Source organism: Oryzias latipes, chromosome 3 (genome assembly GCF_053564925.1).
Source record: "Oryzias latipes strain Hd-rR chromosome 3, Olatipes_Hd-rR_3.1".
Lineage (NCBI taxonomy): Eukaryota > Metazoa > Chordata > Actinopteri > Beloniformes > Adrianichthyidae > Oryzias > Oryzias latipes.
In genome coordinates, this window is record NC_136239.1 from 5,207,270 (window position 1) to 5,226,550 (window position 19,281).

The window sequence follows — 19,281 nt, forward strand, 5'->3', positions numbered from 1 at the left end:
AAACAAAGAGGAACGTGAAAAGGACAAAGATATGATATTGAACATTGTTATTGGCATTATGTAAACCTAAGACAATTTTATCAAACATGCACAATAATATTTGAAGAGTTGGGATAAGGCTCTTGTTAGACTAAACTTTTAGTTCATCCAAACTCAATATGTGCACTAAGCTAATTAAATACAATTCTGTATGCACTCATATCCAATCAGTTTTAATTATTTCCTTTACTTATGCTGTTATTAAAAAGCAAAAAACATGACATGATGACCTGCTGTAACGTTATTTAGACATTTGTAATTACATAAATTCAGTACTTGTCTCTTATTCTCTGAATTATTTGAATAACTTTGTGGTGGTTCCTCAGCTTGTTTTCAGAAATTACATTAAAAATATACAGTTTCAATCCCTTCTACTTTAGGGTATTTGTCTTAATATTTTGTGAGAATGTTCTATTTTTCTATTCATATTAGATGCACTTCTAAAATATTTGGAAAATATAATGATGTCCCACAGCAATCTACCTCAGTCTGTCACTCAGAAGGAGACGGAGACCACTTCAGAACCCGTTTTGGATCAGGATGCAGAGCCAAACATTTCTACAGACGCTGAAGGCCCATTTGTATCTGATCCACAACAGTAAGAAACATCTGGTTTGCACATTATTTCAATTACTAGTGTAGTAGATATGGTAAATATTTTCATAGTCAGTTACAGTGTGTACATAATTTCATAAAATGTATGACAATCCATACTGCTCAACAAATTCTACAAACACTTATCTATTGGCAATATATGTGCTTTTTTTAGGATTACAAACACAGAAACATCTCTTTCATCCATTACAGCGGCTTCAGTGGATGAAAAACTGCTCTCTGACCCACTAACTGCCCCTTATCCATGACTGACAGGAATCCAACACATCTGGTTTGTAGAGGAGGAATTGAGGTTCCATCCACCTTTGTTTTTTTTGCTTTCAATTTTCACTTTTTGCTTTCAAAAACTTTTTTATTTATTTCAAAAACGTTTTTTGCATTTGCAAAACACATGTTTACGCATACGTTGTGTGCCATCTCACTTTTTTCCAATCTTTGATGTTGCAGAGTTAAGTTTTAGTTTGACGTGACAAAACTGCCATCAAAGAGCTGCTGATTGGTCCAGATTCTAACCTATCAGCTGTCTCTGTCTCATATTGACGGTGCTTGGAGGCAGACATGGACTTTGTGTCGGTTCGGTTTGAACGGGGTTCTGCCGTTTTCAACCATTCTGGCCCGTTTCTCTCAGAGTTAAACCCAGAAGGAGCAGCAAAGCAGCTGAAATAAAACAGAGTTTAGTATTTATTTATGTCAGTGTAGAGACCAACGTGTTTAAAACGTCTGCAGCAGAAAAAAAAACGTCAGAGCTCCGACTCCGTCCAGCAGGAAGTTAAACTTTTTAAGATTTGTATCTGAACTATTGTTTTATTTTCATCAATAAATGGTGAAATATTAAGAGAAAATAGCATTTTTTATGACTAATTTTTTTAAACTTTGGACAAACGCTCACGAGTTCTAAAACATGAGACACTGTGAACATGAACATAAAAGTTAAAAATGCTTCATCTGCTAAATCTATAAGTCTCCTTTGGTGAGCCTTCATTCTTTTGCTTTTATTGCTGTTAATCTAATCCAAAACACTTGTGCAGCATAAAATATTGTCCTTTAAATCTTTTATTGTTTTGTTTTAACAAACAGATCTTAAAGAAAATCAAACTTTGTACCAATAATTTGCTCTGCAGGATTCACAGATCACACACAGAGCTGTTGATTTAATGTCAGCAGACAAACTTTACAGTTTCAGGAGATCCTCAGCCATAAATTCACAAATCTGATTTATTATTAATAATTAATTAATCAAAGCAAAAAAAGAAAAGAAGTATGAATTATTGTTAAAATATTTTTTTTTTAAAAGGTCAGATTCTGGACCAATCAGCAGCTGTTTGATGGCAGCTTTGTCACATCAAACTGAGACTTAACTCAGCAAAATCAAAGGTAAGACAAAAACGTGTTTTGCAAACGCAAAAAACGTTCTTTAAAAATATAAAAAGTTTTTTATAGCAAAAAGTTTTTGAGAGCAAAAGAAAATAATTTCAGAGCAGAATAAAAAATTATTGAAAAGCAAATATTTAATATTTTCACTTGCAACTTAGTTTTGTGTGCAACGTGGTGGCAGAAATATCACTCCATATTTATCATAGTTTCTATATACAGTACTTTCACAACCATAAGGCGAACATAATGCTCCAATGCGGCCCTAATGTGTGTCTGGTCCCGGGGCGGGACTTTCATTTTTTAGAGGCTATGAAAGAGAAAACGGTGGATGTAACGTGGATGAAAACATGAACGAACGGCAATAAAGGACAAGGTAAGAAAGTGCAGTGGGTTTTTTTGTGCTGTAAATTTTTCTCGTGTGAAAATCACTTTATTAAACATACATGTACACTTCAGTTAGCCCCAGACAGAGCTACTACGCAACTCAAAGTGCAGGAAGCATGTATTAGCATGTTGTTAGCAAATGCTAACAATGTAGCAGCATCTCACCCATGATGTAGTATAAAACGAATCTTTGTTTTACTGCTTAATTTTCATGTATTGCTAGTTAAATGAAGACACTGTGGTTAATCATTACTACTTGGAGCTGTTAATCCTCTAAGTGAGTTTTCTCAACTCTGGACATATTCTAACTGCTTTTTCTTTTATTCAGCTGAAATCCCTTAATCACTGAACAACTGATCTTGTGAGATGGCAGACCAAATAAGTCTGTAACCCTTGTGCTATCCTAGGCTCTTTAACATTGGGAGTTGGGTCATCTAGACCCACTAGACAGTGCTCTGAACCTTTTTTCTTCAATGATTTGTGATCTTCACTGGTGTCCATGGATTACATGAAATCTTTCCACCTTTATCCACCTTTGTCATGGTAGGGAGAACACGTCAATGGAAGGGGGGGGGGGGGTCATCTAAGATAGCACAAGGGGTTAAATCCACTTCAGTAAGAAGTTTTTGTTTATATTGGTTGCTGTGGTTTCATTTACTATTAGTATGCCAGCTTTGCTATGAACTTCTTTAATTATCATGAATTTATTCCAAGAGTTTTTCTGTTCAGTCTTTTGTCCAGTGTTGATTTTTATTTTGTTTTTTGTCAATAGGACATGCTGAGACAAGAAATGATTTTTATCAGTAAATTAGAGTCTGGACTTTCACAACCCCTGGACTTGGACTTTCTGCTGTTCACTTGTAGGCAAGAACTGTACCTCTGGGAAGCACCGTCCAGACATGTAAATATCCAGCCAGAGATTATCCAAGCTTTAAAAGAGTTCCTCAGACTGGTGTTGGACCACATTGATCGTCATAATGTGGCACTGACCCCAGTTCAAACTGTAAGCGGAGCAAGGGGGCAACCCATGTATGTGGTGGAAAAGGACAGACTGGTTGAACTTATTGCATTAAATCTTCAGGTGAAAAGCATAAGAAGATTACAGGGGATTTCAACCAGAACTGTCCATCGACGAATGACTGAATTTGGCCTGTCTGTCAACCAGACTTATAGTAATCTTACAGATGAAGAGCTGGATGATTCCATCCGGATCATAAAAACTGAAAATCCGACAGCAGGCTATCGGATGGTGAAAGGAAGGCTGAGGTCAATGGGCATCAATGTGCAGTGGAGAAGACTTGCAGCATCAATGCATCGTGTGGACTCGCTTGGAATTCTTTCCAGACTGACTGGACTTGGCTGTGTTGCGCAGAGAACCTATTCAGTCAGGACCCCTTTCACTGTGGCATGTGGACACTAACCACAAGTTGATTAGGTCTGTATGCTTGTGTGTGTGTTTTTGTTTTGTTTTTTGGAGGGGGGGGGGGGGTAGTGAAATGATGATTTGTCTTAACATTATATACTTCACCATAAAAATGCTTTTCTTAATGCCAACAGGTACAACATTGTCCTTTTTGGTGGAGTTGATGGCTACTCCAGAAAGGTAGGATTTAACCTAAAGCTTTGCACTGTTTTCTGCTTTACATTTAGACTGGTTTACCATAATGTTCTTATGGTTATGTAGGTGATGTGTTTGGAGGCCGCCACCAATTGTAACGGTTTCAGTTCCTTTGTGTTTTGTTCCTGGATTTCCTGTTTTATTTTGTAGGGTTTCCTGTTTTGTTGTTGTTTTGAGTTTTACCTTGCCCCATCAGTCCTGAGTGTTTCCACCTGTGTCTTGTTGCCTTGTATGTATTTAAGTCCTGTCTTTCCCTTCCTCCTGTGCTGGTCCATATTGTGTTGTTCCCTGGTTCTGTGTTTCGAGTTTCTAGCCTGCCGTCTGCAGTGGTTTTGGTTTTGTATCTTTAGTTTAGTTATTAAAGCTCCTGTTCCCCTGCAACCTCCTGCCTCCTCTCCTCTCTGCGCCTGGGTACTTCCCCACTCCCCCCGTAACACCAATAACCGTGCATCAACAGGTTTGCAGCATTCAAAACTGTTCATCCAAACAGAGGTGCATGGCATACACTCAAGGCACGGTTACAAATCTGATATGCAGACCTAAACTTTTTATCACAGATTTTTTAAAGTCAATTTGGAAATTGACTTTAAATATAGAGAGCTGTGTTCTGATCCAATGAGTTTTTTTTAAAGTTCTTTGTTATTCATTTGTGAAATAGGGTGAGAGGTGATCAGGGAGTAGAGAATGTGGACATAGCTAGATATATGTTCACCGTCCGTGGAACTGATCGTGGGAGTTTCATTTCAGGACAAAGTGTCCACAATCAACGGTTTGATTTGATTATTATTTTCCTTAAATCCATTTACACACTGCCTTTAACTCAATTGAAAAACAATTTACATGTTTCATGTCTCCAAGTCCCTGACATTACATGGCTTAAGTTGTGTGCTCTTAGAATTGAGCGTTTGTGGCGTGATGTCAGAGCATGTGTAACATCAAAATATTACAATGAACTTCACCTGCTGGAGATGGAACACCTACTTGATGTATCCTCCTGAGGTAAGGCAATATTGTGATGTTTGTGGAGGGGAAAGAAAAACTTTCAGTGCCATTCAGAGCTAAGTTAAATGTTAATCTGGCAAAAATACTTCAATTAATAAATACCAATTGTGCAGGACATTTTCAAAAGGCAATATTAAAAAGTCAAATGCATTAATTTATTGACTTGTTTTATTTCTTTAACTTATTTGTAAACATTTTCTTCACAGAAGGTTTGTTTGCAGTCCACCTGACATTCCTTCACAAACTCCAGAAGGACCTGGATGCTTTTGTGGAAGGTTGGAGCTGCCATCCACTCAGAACTAAAGGAAACAAAACCCCTGAGCAGTTGTAGCAAACTGGAATGATCCTCCATCCCACCAAAGAGCCAGAGAATCTCCAGGTTTGCATTTCAAAATACTTTAAAGGAAACGGTGCCAGTTTTAAAAGAGGAAAAAGCTGTTGGGGTGGGGAGTGGAAAAACAAAGCAAAACAATCCACTGATCTTACTTTCAGGATTTTCAGGAGCCAGACTTTGATTGGGATGTTGCGACTGATTTTGGAGATGTGCAGGGAGCTGTGGTGGTCCCTGAATTTGACCTTGCTGTCCCATAACAGAAGATTTAATTTTATTGTTGACAACAGAGATCTGGACAACAGAAGCCTGTTTTTAATCAGCTGGGGAAGAAGCGCCGCCCTCTTGCTCAGCGCTCTCTGCTTTTGTTCGTTTTTTTCATGTTTTTGTTGGTGCTACAGACACTGGAAGCGTTTACTCAGTACAGCAGGACGGAACTACTTCAAATTAGTTGGAATTGTCAATGTAATACTCCCCCAAAGTCGGACTTTATACCACCCGAGATCCAACGGACTACCACGGCCTTCACTATAGCCCCCTGTGGCCAAGGAGACGGCCACCTATGTCAGGATGTTATTTGTGGACTTCAGTTCAGCCTTCAACTCTGTGATCCCGGACAAGCTGACACTGAAGCTCCACAACCTGGGACTGCCTGCCTCCCTGTGTCTTTGGATCAAAGACTTTCTCACCAACAGGCCCCAAGTGGTGAGAATCAGGGACTCAACATCATCCACTCTGATCCTGAGCACAGGAACACCACAGGGGTCTGTCCTCAGCCCCGCCCTCTTCACTCTGTTCACCCACGACTGCTCCGCTATTCATCCCACAAACCTGGTTTTAAAGTTCACCGACGACACCACCGTAGTGGGTCTCATATCCAACAATGATGAGACTCACTACAGAGAGGAAGTTCAGCACCTTACAGGGTGGTGCGCTGACAACAACCTCATCCTGAACACCTCCAAGACCAAAGAGATCGTTGTGGATTTTAGAAGGACTAGAACGGTGGTACACACCCCCCTCCTCATTAACGGGGAGGAGGTGGAGCGGGTGGACCACATCAAGTTCCTGGGGATCCACATCACATCTGACCTCACCTGGTCGCTGCACACATCCCACCTGCGAGGAAGGCTCAGCAGAGACTCTTCTTTCTCAGGAAGCCTAAAAGGACTGGACTTTCATCACAACTTCTGGGGAACTTCTACAAGGCAACCATAGAGAGCATCCTCTGTCTGAGTGCCACGGTGTGGTACGGGAGCTGCACCGCTCAAGACAGGAAGGACTTGGCCCGGGTGGTGAAAACCGCACAGGAGATTGTGGGAGGACCTCTCCCACAACTCGACTCAGTGTACGACAGCCAGGTCCGACGGAAGGCTGGTCGTATAGCTGCAGACCCCACCCACCCAGGACATCAACTGTTTGTACCTCTTCCCTCTGGACAGAGATACAGGAGCATCAGAACCCACACGAACAGACTGAGGAACAGCTTCTTCCCAAGTGCAGTGAGGTCCATCCACCCCCCCCCCCCCCCCACACACACACACCCCCCATCACACAACTGGGTCAACGACACCCCCCCCCCCCCCAGACTTAACATAACCCACTAACCCCTGTCAGCACACAGCTGACGATGCCCTGACTGTACTCTAAAACTATGTACGCAATTTTCATGCCGTGTGTGCAATATTCATTCTACATGTGGAATACTCACTCATATGTGCAATATTCACCCCACTCTACTGTACAGTATTTATGTCTTATATAGCTGCTTATCCTTTATTTTATTTTATTCTATCTTTTTATATTGTTGGAAGAGAGTTGCTGGAAAAAATTTCATTGTGCACTGCAGAATGATAATAAAAGATTCTGATTGTGATTCAGAATGTCTCCACCACCCAATCTATCAGCACAGGATCTCCACAGGGCTGTGTACTTTCTCCTCTGCTCTCCTCCCTGTACACCTACTGCTGCACCTCCAGCCATGACTCTGTCAAATTGATCAAGTTTGCAGATGACACCACCCTCATCGGGCGATGATATGTCTGCTTCTAGGAGGGAGGTGGACCGGCTGGTGTCCTGGAGCAGCATCAACAACCTGGAGCTGAACACCCAGAAGACAGTGGAGATGATGATGGACTTCAGGAAGGTCACAGCCCCCTCACCCCCTCTCATCCTGTCGAACTCTCCTATCACCATAGTGGACTCTGTCCTTTTCCTTGGCATCACCCAGGACCTCAAGTGGGAGCCGTCCATCAGCTCCCTGCTCAAAAAGGTCCAGCAGAGGATCTACTTCCTGCGGCAGTTGAAGAAAGCTGCCGGCCCAGATGATGAGATGATGGTGCAGCTCTACACGGCCATCATAGAATCCATCCTCACATCCTCCATCACCGTGTGGTACACTGGAGCCACAACCAGGGACATAAACAGACTGCAGCATATTGTGTACTCAGCTGAGAAGGTGATCGGCTGCGCCTTCCATCTGTCCAGGACCTATACGTCTCCAGAACCCGGGGCGTGCAGGTCGGATAGCTTCCGACCCTTCTCACCCTGGACATGGTCTACTAGAGCCACTCACTTCGGGCAGGAGGCTAAGGTCCATCAGGACCAGAACCTCGTGACATAACAGTTTCTCTCCCTCTGCAGTCAGACTCATGAACACCTTTTTAACTCCTCCCCCCTTAAACTTCACTTACATGTCCAGTCAGTCACCAGTCCACTACCTGCACCTTGATCATTCTCCGTTTGCACTGTTTGCACTACTTATTCTATTTATTATTCTGAACTCTGTGTAATTTTTTAATTTTTCTTACTGTTCTTCATTTTTTCTATTCTTAAATGTTTTATGTTGCACATTAGCACCACAGCAAATTCCAATTCTGTGAAACTGCTCAGTTTACTGAAAATGGCAATAAATACTCCTTGAATCCTTATATTATTTTTTACATTTACTCTCATGTTATTTTTAAAAAACAAAAATTGAAAACCATGTTTGGTTTTACTTTTTGAGTCCATGCGTTGATCCTTCTCCACAAAAAGCTCTATGATCTGTTGGAAAAGTCTTCCTTATTTTCCTTTAGTTAACAAGTTTCTTCCTCTCAATGGAGACACGACTTTACTCTGTTTCTTCTGCAACAGTGTAGAAAAGTAGCTGTCAGCTCACGCCTGCCCCCTGCTGGTTTAGGCTTGCCTCACCTGAAGCCAATGAGTTATATCGCTAGAGGAGACACGCCTGGCTGACGGTGGCGGAGCGCGACGCCATCTTCGTGAGGTCAACGGCGCCCTCATGACAATGCTTTCTATAGTCTTTGGTGGCATCTAAGTAGCTTTTATATAATTTATAAATATTTATGTTTATATGTGTTTATACATATATAAAAATATATAATATATGTATATAATTTATATATATACATCATTTGTTGTTGGGAAATAACAGAAACAGGCAGCCTTAAAAGCTCAAACTTTGATTAAATATGCATAGTTGCAGGACTTCTTACAAAAAACAATTACAAAGAATTTTTAAAAAGTTATTTTTAAACATGTAGAAGCTTTAGACCTCTTTGACATGCAATTTAAATTATTTAGAAAAGCCCAACAATAAGTCAATTGGAAGTCAATAATAATAATAAATAACAATATATACTGTACATCAGTGGTCCCCAACCTTTTTGTCACCTTTTGTCGGACCGGTGGGGGTGGGGGTGGGGTTTGAGGTGCAACGCAAGGCACTGCTGCCTGTCAAAGGCAGATTTCCCTTTTTTATCGGGTGCAGGTTCCTCTTCTGTCCCTTCATTGGACAGTTTCCCCTTGTCAAAGCAACTTTCTAAAGAAGTTTGTTTTTTGCTCATTTTGGTCGTTTGGGTTTAATTTTAGCGGGGTGTATCAAGTGATGTTTGGTGTCGCGACTTTGACGTACGTTAAGTGTGACGAATGTAACAGAGAAATTCCGGTCACTTTTCAAAATAAAACGTTTTTACCAAAAAAAAAACAATAAAATGGAAATTATTTTTTTCTTTCTGTGCGTCCCGGTGCCAAAATTTCCGTGGTTGGGGACCACTGCTGTACATAATAAGTCAATAATTATAATAAGAATAATAAATCACTAATAAATAATTATAACAAATCAATAGTAATTCAACCATAATAATAAATGATAATAATAAATCAATAATAATTCAACAATAAGTTCAAAAGTCAAAAGGTAAATTTTTTAATTACCCTTAAAAAAAAGAAAAACAATAAATTTACTGATTCATGTGAGTGATCAATTTGGTGTAACACAGATGGTATGGTGTCAGGTTTCAAGCAAACAGTCTGGCCTCTTATCAAAATCTGTTTCCACAAAGTGTTTTGAACATATCCAGACTGTATTTCTAGTTGGTACCACAGTGATCCATCTGGGTTTGCTGTTTTTATTGCTAAGGCCCACTTTTTTCCTTAAGTCTGAATCCATTGGAAACCTGCAAGAAAAGTTCAGTCACTGAGTCAGAAATGTATAAATCTATGTTTCTATAATAGCCTAGTCCTAGTTAGTATACTGTATATAGGTTTAACAAAATAAAATGCACATTTATGTCGACAGCAAATTATACGTACATCATCTCTACATGTTGATAATAGCCCTGCAGTATCATACATGTCAACATGTGTACTATTAATGAAGTCCCTGCAGTAATAAAAGAAAAAAATTATAATTAATATAAGTTTAAATGTTATGCCTTCCTCCTTCGTGGACTAATTTCTTCGATTTTGGCAGTTGAAACCCGCACAATGAAGTGGCATTTTGCAAAAAATGTGTTCACATGCATGCACTGCTGCAGTAACTTGACCTCACCAAGATGGCGGTGCTCTCCTCCCATGAGGAATCACGTGATGTCTCCTCTAGCGATAGAACTCATTGGCTTTGACCGTGCGTGTCTGTTAAAATTGAGTTCTGCAGTCAGCGCTCCTGAGCGTCACCCAGAGTTTCTGCTCCGTATGTGATTGCTCAACATTCAAATTCTGCGATTTTAACCTCAGAAACTGTTTTAACCCTTATGCTATCTTAGGTGACCCCACCCTTACATTGACGTGTTCTCCCTACCATGACAAAGGTGGATAAAGGTGGAAAGATTTCATGTAATCCATGGACACCAGTGAAGATCACAAATCATTGAAGAAAAAAGGTTCAGAGCACTGTCTAGTGGGTCTAGATGACCCAACTTCCAATGGTAAAGTGCCTAGGATAGCACAAGGGTTACACGTGTTGAGTCGACTGAAAATGTATCGTCAACACAGATCAGTGGAAAATAATATTTACTTATTTGACCTTTTTCTATTTAATCACAATCATGACAGCTGAAGCTGTGCCTCACTTGCCTTATCTGACCGCACGTCACTGATTGGTAGCTAATATGGAAATATAACACAGAACTAATCATTTCCAATACTGCATTAAGCAGTGAGGGGGACAAACAGTTCTTCCATCTGGATAGAACAAAAAACACTGGTGACAGTGTTGAGAGGAGGACAGAGATGCATCTACATATCTAAGTAAAAAAAAGTTTTTTGTGAGATATTCCTTTTTGTGAAACAATAGCAATCAGCTGTAAATATGAGCAGAACTATTATGACGACCACTGTCTGTCGGTACATCAGCTTTCAGGTTGATCAAGTCCTGAGCTGTAACCTCATCTGGTGGAACGTCAATCTCCATCTCCCCATGGCACAAGAAATTGTAGCACCATGTTTTAAGGAAGTTTGGTGCAGGACCTCCTTGGGCCAAACTTGTAGCCAAAATCTACCCACAGGTCCTTTTATGCGACAAAATCACAAACTGTATATAAACAACTTCTAAATTGATAAACTTTAACCTAGGCTATCTTGGAACATACTTGAAATTCTGGTCTTGGTAGTCCAAGATACTGTATTTGGGGATTTTGCCTTTTTCTCCATCTCCTTCAAAGTACTGTGCTTCAATTCCACGCACCATTTCTGTGCAAAAAAAACCCAGTTACATGTAATCTAACACTGGGATGAGAAATTGTCTGTACTGCTACTCCATGATTTGAAGTGGGAGTACTGAAAAACAAACCAGTAAGGAACTCTTTTCGTAGAGCACCTTCATCTATTCCATGTTCACCAATGAAGGAAACAAAGAGAAGATTCTTTGGCGAGGCTTTTTTTTGTCTTATCCACTGCTTCATCCCCCTTTGAAACAGGTCTTCCCTCGTTACTGAGATGTTAAATCTCATGTAAGCATCCACCCTCTTTTCAAGTACGACGAGGATGTCTGATGCACTAAAACAGGGTTCGATTAGACATCACAGATGGAGATGTGCGTCATTTTCTATTCATGTCTATGAAGACTCTCATTCATCCAGGTTGGTTCCATAGTAGTAGGTTTAGGGGATGTCATCTGGACTTGGTTTTAAAGTTGGAAGACGTTTCGCCTCTTATCCAAGAGGCTTTGTCAATTCTGAAATAGCTGGTCTAAGAGCTGGTATATATGCGCTCATGGGGGAGGAGTCAGACCTGAAACTGGAGGTGTTGTCCACTTAGCCTACATGGTTTCGGGTCGTTAATAGTCCTTTGTCCTCAGCTGGGGGTTGGGGAGCCAGTGACTCCCTCTCCAAATTGGTCGTCTCTTTCAGCGGTTAACGACTCAGGTGGAACTGGTTTGGTTTGTTTAGGTTTCAAAACACTGCCATAGATGGATGGAAGAATAAACCTGAGACCACCATTCTTATTAAGAGAAGGTTTATCCTTCTTGACAAAGATGGCTTCTTTCACTCCTCGCTCAAACCATCCTTTCTCTCTGGCTAGAATTCGGACTTCACTGTCCTCGAAAGAGTGGTTTGTGGCCTTCAGGTGGAGATGTACTGTAGACTCACGTCCACTTGGGTTGGCTCTGCGATGTTGGTAAAGTCGCTTGTGTAGAGGTTGTTTGGTTTCTCCTATATACTGTTCATTGCAGTTCTCTTTGCAGTGGATAGAGTACACAACATTACTCTGTTTGTAGCTGGGAATTTTTGGCTGAGGGTATTGACTGGTTTGAGATGAACTGGGATGTTATGTTGTTTGAAAATCCTTTTAAGTTTTTCAGACAGGCCTGAGATATAGGGAATTGAAATACTGTTCCGTTTCGGCTCTTGTTCCTTCTTGTCTTGTTTTCCTGTATGTTGGGATCTGGTGAATGCCCACTTGGGATATCCACAGGTTCGGAGGGCTTGGTGGATATGTTGCTCTTCCTTCTTCTTTCCGTCAGAGCTTGTGGGGACCTCCTGGGCTCTGTGTTGTAATGTCCTGATGACGCCTAGTTTGTGCTGTAAAGGGTGGTTTGAGTCAAATAACAGGTACTGATCTGTGTGAGTAGGCTTTCTGTACACTTCAACCTGGAGCTGTCTGTCCTCTCCAATGATCACAGCACAGTCTACAAAAGGCTAGGGGTGTTGTCCTTTGTGTCTTCCCTGGTGAACTTGATGTTCTTGTCTACTGTGTTGATAAGATCTGTGAAAGTCTCCACTTCCTGGCTTTTGATCTTGACCCAAGTGTCGTCCACATATCTGAACCAGTGGCTTGGAGTAGTACCTGGGAAGGAGTCCAGGGCTCTTCTCTCGACTTCTTCCATGTACAAATTGGCGACAATGGGTGAGATTGGAGAGCCCATAGCACAGCCGTGCCTCTGCCTGTAGAAGTTTCCCCTGAATTGGAAATATGTGGAGTTGAGGCACACTTCCAGCAGTTCGCAGATGTGGTCTGGTGTCAGATTTGTTCTGTCTTGTAGCTGAGAATCCTGCAGTAATCTCTTCCTCACTGAAATCACTGCCTTCGTGGTGGGAATGCAGGTGAAAAGGGAAGTTACGTCGTAAGACACCATCGTCTCGTCAGAATCCAGCTGAAGATGTTTGGCTTTGTTTGCAAAATCTTTTGAATTCCTAACATGATGCTCTGTGTTGCCAACTAGAGGGGCCAAAATAGTAGCCAGGTGTTTAGCCATGTTGTAAGTTATTGAGTCAATGCTGCTGACAATGGGTCTCAGTGGTATTCCTTCCTTGTGGATTTTTGGGAGGCCATAAATGCATGGAGTGGTATTACCGGGGTACAGTCTGTAATAAAGAGGCTTGTCGATGACTTGATCTCTCTCCAGTCTTTGTAGGCAGTCTATAACCTTTTTCTTGTAGCCGCTGGTTGGGTCTCTTCTCAGTGCTTTATATGTGTCTTCCAACTTTAAAACCAAGTCCAGATGACATCCCCTAAACTTACTATAATTTTCTATTCATGTAACAAAGTTCATTCCACTGCATATCTGCTGTGGTGTCCATGCAGGTCTTTGCAAACTTCAACTTCCTCTGCGATGTTACTGTAAGAAAAATTGAGACAAAAGAAAAGGGTCACAACATGTTTTAATAAAAAAAGAAATTCTGTCCCTTCCTATGAGGAAAATCCCTGTTGTTACCTCTCCCCACAAACACCTGTGTGTGCACAGATTTCATCCTTGGTAAAAGGTTGACAACACAGTGGACAAGCAACCTATGAAATTAATGAGTCTAAGTTATAATCACTCAGTACTTAATTGTTGCACTTGTAGGCTGTCAAATAAACATAATAATGGTACTTTATAATGTGTACTGTGGTGTGCTCACCTTACTCTCCAAAACTTGTGTCAGCATTTCTAGTAGGATCTGTAACGGTTGTTTGTATAAAACATAATTCAACACTACTTACTAATCAAACTTCCTTGTAATTTAGCTTGTACCATACAAGTGTTTGTAATGGACACATGCAACTTTTTTTTGGTGTCTACTTTGTCTATCTGGCAGAGAAAACCCAAGGAGTGGGAGACGAGCATAATTTGAGGTGCTAAAGAAATTATAGGAAAGCATTTGCAATATCAACTGTGACAAAAATTTTGGAAATATCAAAAGAAATGAACAATGCTAGACTTCACGAAATTAACAATTATAATTATATTAAAGAAAATAAAATTAATAACTCAATACATCATCATCCTCAACAATATCCTTGTCTTCTGCAGAAACCGTCTGTCCAAATTAACATAAGATAGTGGAATAAGACAAAAAGCATTGGACAGTGCCTCAACTTGAATCTATATAAGTTGAGATATTTGCACGCCTAATGATCCTAGATGATGTATTAGACAAGGTTCTGCCAAAGCAGCTTGGATTGAATACAATTAAAAAGTTAAAAAAATAAATGGTTTTATATGAAGGTAGATGCCTTCCTTGTTGACTTAATGGTCACTGGGCCTCATTTCAAGGGTTAGGTATTTTGGCCAGGTTCAACGAGAGGAGGCAGGGGCTATCTGCTGACCCATTACAGAGAGCATATCTATTAGCTGGTCCGAAAACCTTTTGGCGTTGCACCGAAGGAACTAGAGGAAGGTATGGGGAAAAAGACACATGGAAATCTTTGCTAAGAATGCTGCTCCATTGACTTGAAGTGGGTCAATGACTAGAACATAGGATATGTTCGTTGTGATACAAACAAACATCAAAAGAAAGGCTCGATTTCAGATTGTATATTTTACTCTGACAGCCATACCTCATTATTGATCCTACATTCCTTGACATGCAGCCCCAGGAGCTGCAGTGGCACATAGCTCTGACATGAGAGACACCGTGCATTTGGCATTGCCTGGAACTCTGGAGCAGACATGGGCAGTAGTGTCAAGAGTGTGCAGGATAGCCAAGACTTTCCTGTCCTGATAATGCAGGTCCCAGTGTATCCCTCATTGTCAGGTGGTACAAGGATGAGTTTTCGTTGGCCTAATCCTCCTGTTTCCATCAACATTAAAAATCATCAGCTCTTTGTTCCGAGAAAAATTCTCAAACATAACTTCATCAGTAACTAAATCAATTCAAACTGAGATACATTTGAAAAGAGACAACAAAGTTTTACCCATGGCTTTGTAAAGCATCCCTGCCCCTTCCAGTTGACTCATTTTGGGGTACACCTCACACAGAAGGTCTGTGACCCGTGGGTGCCAGTAGTAAACACTTTAATCAAACATTTTTTCCCCCACCTGTACCTAAATCCACTTTTAGTAGTTTGATGTGAGGTAAAGTACCTGCTTATGGATTATTATGGAATATTGATCGTTCTTTTTCCCAACCCAGCCTGTGAAAGCATGAGCTCCTCTGAGGGATTAGGAGTTTTTTCCGAGGCACTCGGCAAAAGGCAGAACTGGACGGATGAAGTTTTGCTGCAGAGCCTTTTATTGGTCATTCGTAATTGGGGTCTTGCATTGGTCCTCTGTTTAGATAACCCGGGGAAACTTCTAAAAGAATTTTGGGGGGAAAAAATTAAAGACGTGTCACTAAACTTCTCTCTTACTTACCACTTATCTCTCTAACAATAATAATAATAATAATAATAGTAATGTGGCACTGTAATTTAAAGCACAAACCTTATTTACCTTCAGTTACAACATTTACTCAATCGTATCGTAATTAATTTATTTTAAGTTTCTTTATACAGCACTACTAACAACCTCAGTTGACCAAAGAACTGTACAGCATAAAAACAAGAGAAAATCGAGAATAAGCAATAACACAGGCAGCTATATCTTAATAATAATCATATAGACATATCTTTTTTAATAGCAACATCTGAACCAGGCCATGCTTTGCTGCACAATGCTGCGGCCTGTCCACACACATGTACACACTACAGATATTGTTCACACACGCATACCTATGCATTCAAACCAACTAGTGTGAGATATTTCATTCCATCACACAAAATATTAGTGCAAAGGTGAGCTAACACCTGTGCTCAAGTGAGTGTTTATGTTCCTCTAAAATGCATGATGGAATGTAAAATGGAAGGAGAGTGCCAGTCATCCCCATACAGAGACCCCGCCGCAGCAGCAGTGGCAGCTAGAACCCCCCAACGCCCACACGGTAGCAAATAGAGTTCAACCGCCCCACAGGCGACCACATCCATCACCCAGGCCAGGGCCAGCAGGACCACCACTGGGGCCCCCAAAGCCAGAGAGAAGGGAGGCATGGGGGGGACAGAGAGCGCAGCTCCAGCCCAACAAGGAGAGCAGCCCCCCCCCGCCGCGCAGGGAGGGCCCAACGCGGGACCCCACCCCAGAAGACCGCCCACAGCCCCAGACGAGCACCCCACCACCACCCAGAAGTTCTGGGCATCCTCCCACCCCAACCCCAAGTACGAGCCAGGACCCCCCAAGGGAGACCCGCCCAGCACTCCAGGCAGCCACCCATCCGGCCCAGGGTTGGTCCAGGAGAGAGGAGGGGAGGGGCCAGCCATCCCCGCCCAGGAGGAGGACCCCCAGGGGAAGAGGGGGTCCACAGGAAGTGTTGTAAGAATGGCCCAACCAGGTTCACCCACAGTTGGAAATTTGGCAAGGCCCAGCGCTCAGGGGCAAGGACCAGAACCCACACCACAGGGACTCAGACACCCCCAGGCTCAGATGTGATGTGATCCCCGGCTCTTGGTCTTGCCAGAGAACTCAGGGATCCTTCTCTCTGCGTGGAGAGAGGACTGCCGGGCCCGAGAAGCCAGCACCCAAGGAACACGGCCGCCGTTGCCAAGGGCCCAGTACCCCCTACCAGGGATGAGGTAGGGTCAAATGGTCTCAGGTCCCACCTTCCTTGTGAAATGCATGTGTGTGTGTGTTTGTGAGGGTGTGTGTGTGCGTGTTTGTGTTGGAGTGTATATTTGAGGAGTAAAGGGTGTGTGCGCTAAGGGGGTGCAGTTAAAATTGGCGGGTAGGGCACTAAAGGACATCTGCTGCATGCTGGCAGTGATGTCCAAGCACCCCCCTACCAAGGCTCCTACATGTCTAAGGCGCAATTAAAACCGAGAGGGGGGGCCTATTCCATACGGCAACCATGGGAGGGGGGCCACTGCCAACTAGCTCCTCCCCCCAGGTGCATCGCAGGCTGAACCCCCCATCACCCTAATAATAGATTATATGAGGAAGAGGAGAAGTCATTTAAATTACTAGTGTAGTAGATATGGTAAATATTTTCATAGTCAGTTACAGTGTGTACATAATTTCATAAAATGTATGACAATCCATACTGCTCAACAAATCCTGCAAACACTTATTTATTGACAATATAAGTGCCTTTTTTTAGGATTTTAAACACAGAAACATATCTTTCATCCATTACAGCGGCTTCAGTGGATGAAGAACTGCCCTCTGACCCACTAACTGCCCCTTATCCATGACTGACAGGAATCCAACACATCTGGTTTCCAGAGGAGGAATTGAGGTTCTATCCACATTTGTTTTTCCCAGGAATGACAATGATGGAGGAAGCTACCATCAGCAGGACTTCAAATACACTGTAGTTAGTGAAGAAGAGGTGAATAGAACATGGTTTGTGTACTCGAAAAAAAATAATAGGCTTCTGTGTTTTATGCTGCAAATTTATTTTCCAGAAAGAAAATGAGTTTAACAAACCCTGGATTTAATGTCTGGAAGCATGCCAGTTCTTTGATCACCTCACATGACAATAGATCATATCCACTGCATGAAGACTTGGAAAGAATTAGCTGGAAGGATAAAAAAGATGATCAAAATGTTCCTAAGATCATCCATGGATCAAGATCGGCTATCTGGTTTGGTAGTTAGAACCATAAACCACACAACAGCTGAGACACTAACATATGAGAATTTGATTGATGACTTTGCCGTATTAAGGCAAAACCGGCACATTTTTAGTTTAAGAAAAGCAGACCAAGTTCATAGTTTAAGCTATTTTTTAGAATTTTTTATTTGGTTAAATAACTTCGTTGTTTTGACTGTATGTTTTGGGTCGTTGTCCTGTTGGAAGACCCATCCACCACCCATTTAAGCCTCCTGGTGGAGGGAAAGAGGTTCATCCATCCTCCCATCCACATGGCAAACCATAGTGTTTCCACCTCCATGCTTGACAGTAGGGATGGTGTTCTTATGGTCATAGGAAGCATTTCTCTTCCTCTAAATAGGACAGGTTGAGTTAATGACAAAGAGCTCCATATTGGTCTCATCTGACCACAGCACCCTCTCCCAATGTCTGTCTGAATCCGGGCCGGCCAACCCTGATTCTCAAGAGCCTCAACCCTGCCCGATTTCCAGCTCTCTTTTCACTGCTTGATGCTGACTACCTAAATCAGGTGTGTTCAGTCAATCAGGATGTGGAATTATGGAGAGAAATTAGACTCAGTCGGATTTGTGCGTGCGTAATTCTTGATTTGTGCGTAAATTAGGATTTGTGTATGCATATTCTAGCTTTGTGCGTGCGTAAATTAGGATTTATGCATAAATAAACGTGCATAAATAAACACAGCACTTACGGACGAATTTGTGAGACGTGAAAACAGTCTCACCGTAGATCCGTGCGTAACTTTGGCTTCGTGTGTGCGTAACAAGGGATTCGTGCGTGTTTTTTAAAGATGTGTGTGTGTAAGTAGTTTCAAGCTGTTGTAATCTTAATTTGTGCATACGTAAATTGCATTTTGTATTTTTTTCATTTTATATTTTTTTAACTTATACACAAAACGTATTATGAGTAACAAATCACGCACAAATCCAAATTTATGCACAAATCCTATTTTACGCACGCACAAAGCAAGAATATGCATACACAAATCCTAATTTACGCACAAATCAAGAATTACGCACGCACAAATCCGACTGAGTCTAATTTCTCTCCATATGGAATCACCTGAGTCAGCTCATCAGCAGGAAGCTGGTCAGTGAGGACTGGAAGGCAGGCAGGATTGTGGATCTTGAGGACCAGGGTTGGCCAGCCCTGCTCTAAATCATGAAGGTGTTCATTGGCAAACTTCAGGTGGGTCTGGATATGTGTCTTTTTAAGCAGGTGCACTTTGCCAGCACCGCAAGATGTGAAACCGTTATGGTGTAAAGTCTGACCAATGGTTTTCCTGGTGACTGTGG

At 41.7% G+C, this 19,281-nt stretch overlaps 1 protein-coding gene and 1 pseudogene across 2 annotated transcripts; one reads left to right on the forward strand and one right to left on the reverse strand.

Annotated features, from left to right (window-relative positions):
- The first annotated feature begins 3,149 nt into the window (after positions 1 to 3,149).
- LOC144991141 (uncharacterized) lies at positions 3,150 to 8,267 on the forward strand. Its single transcript, XM_078944965.1, has 3 exons — positions 3,150 to 5,029; positions 5,239 to 5,411; positions 5,654 to 8,267. Exon 3 carries the CDS (start codon positions 7,375 to 7,377, stop codon positions 7,984 to 7,986), a length of 612 nt encoding a protein of 203 aa, XP_078801091.1. The 5' UTR covers positions 3,150 to 5,029; positions 5,239 to 5,411; positions 5,654 to 7,374; the 3' UTR covers positions 7,987 to 8,267.
- A 3,568-nt stretch (positions 8,268 to 11,835) lies between these two features.
- On the reverse strand, positions 11,836 to 14,014 carry LOC111946769 (uncharacterized; annotated as a pseudogene). The gene is made up of 2 exons (XR_013655005.1): positions 13,988 to 14,014; positions 11,836 to 13,569 (listed from the first exon to the last, which is right to left on the reverse strand). The product of XR_013655005.1 is annotated as an uncharacterized LOC111946769 (transcript).
- Positions 14,015 to 19,281: the final 5,267 nt, after the last annotated feature.

Coding starts and splice junctions, on each gene's coding strand:
- LOC144991141 (XM_078944965.1), top strand. CDS start 7,375: ATGACACCACCCTCATCGGGCGATGATATGTCTGCTTCTAGGAGGGAG.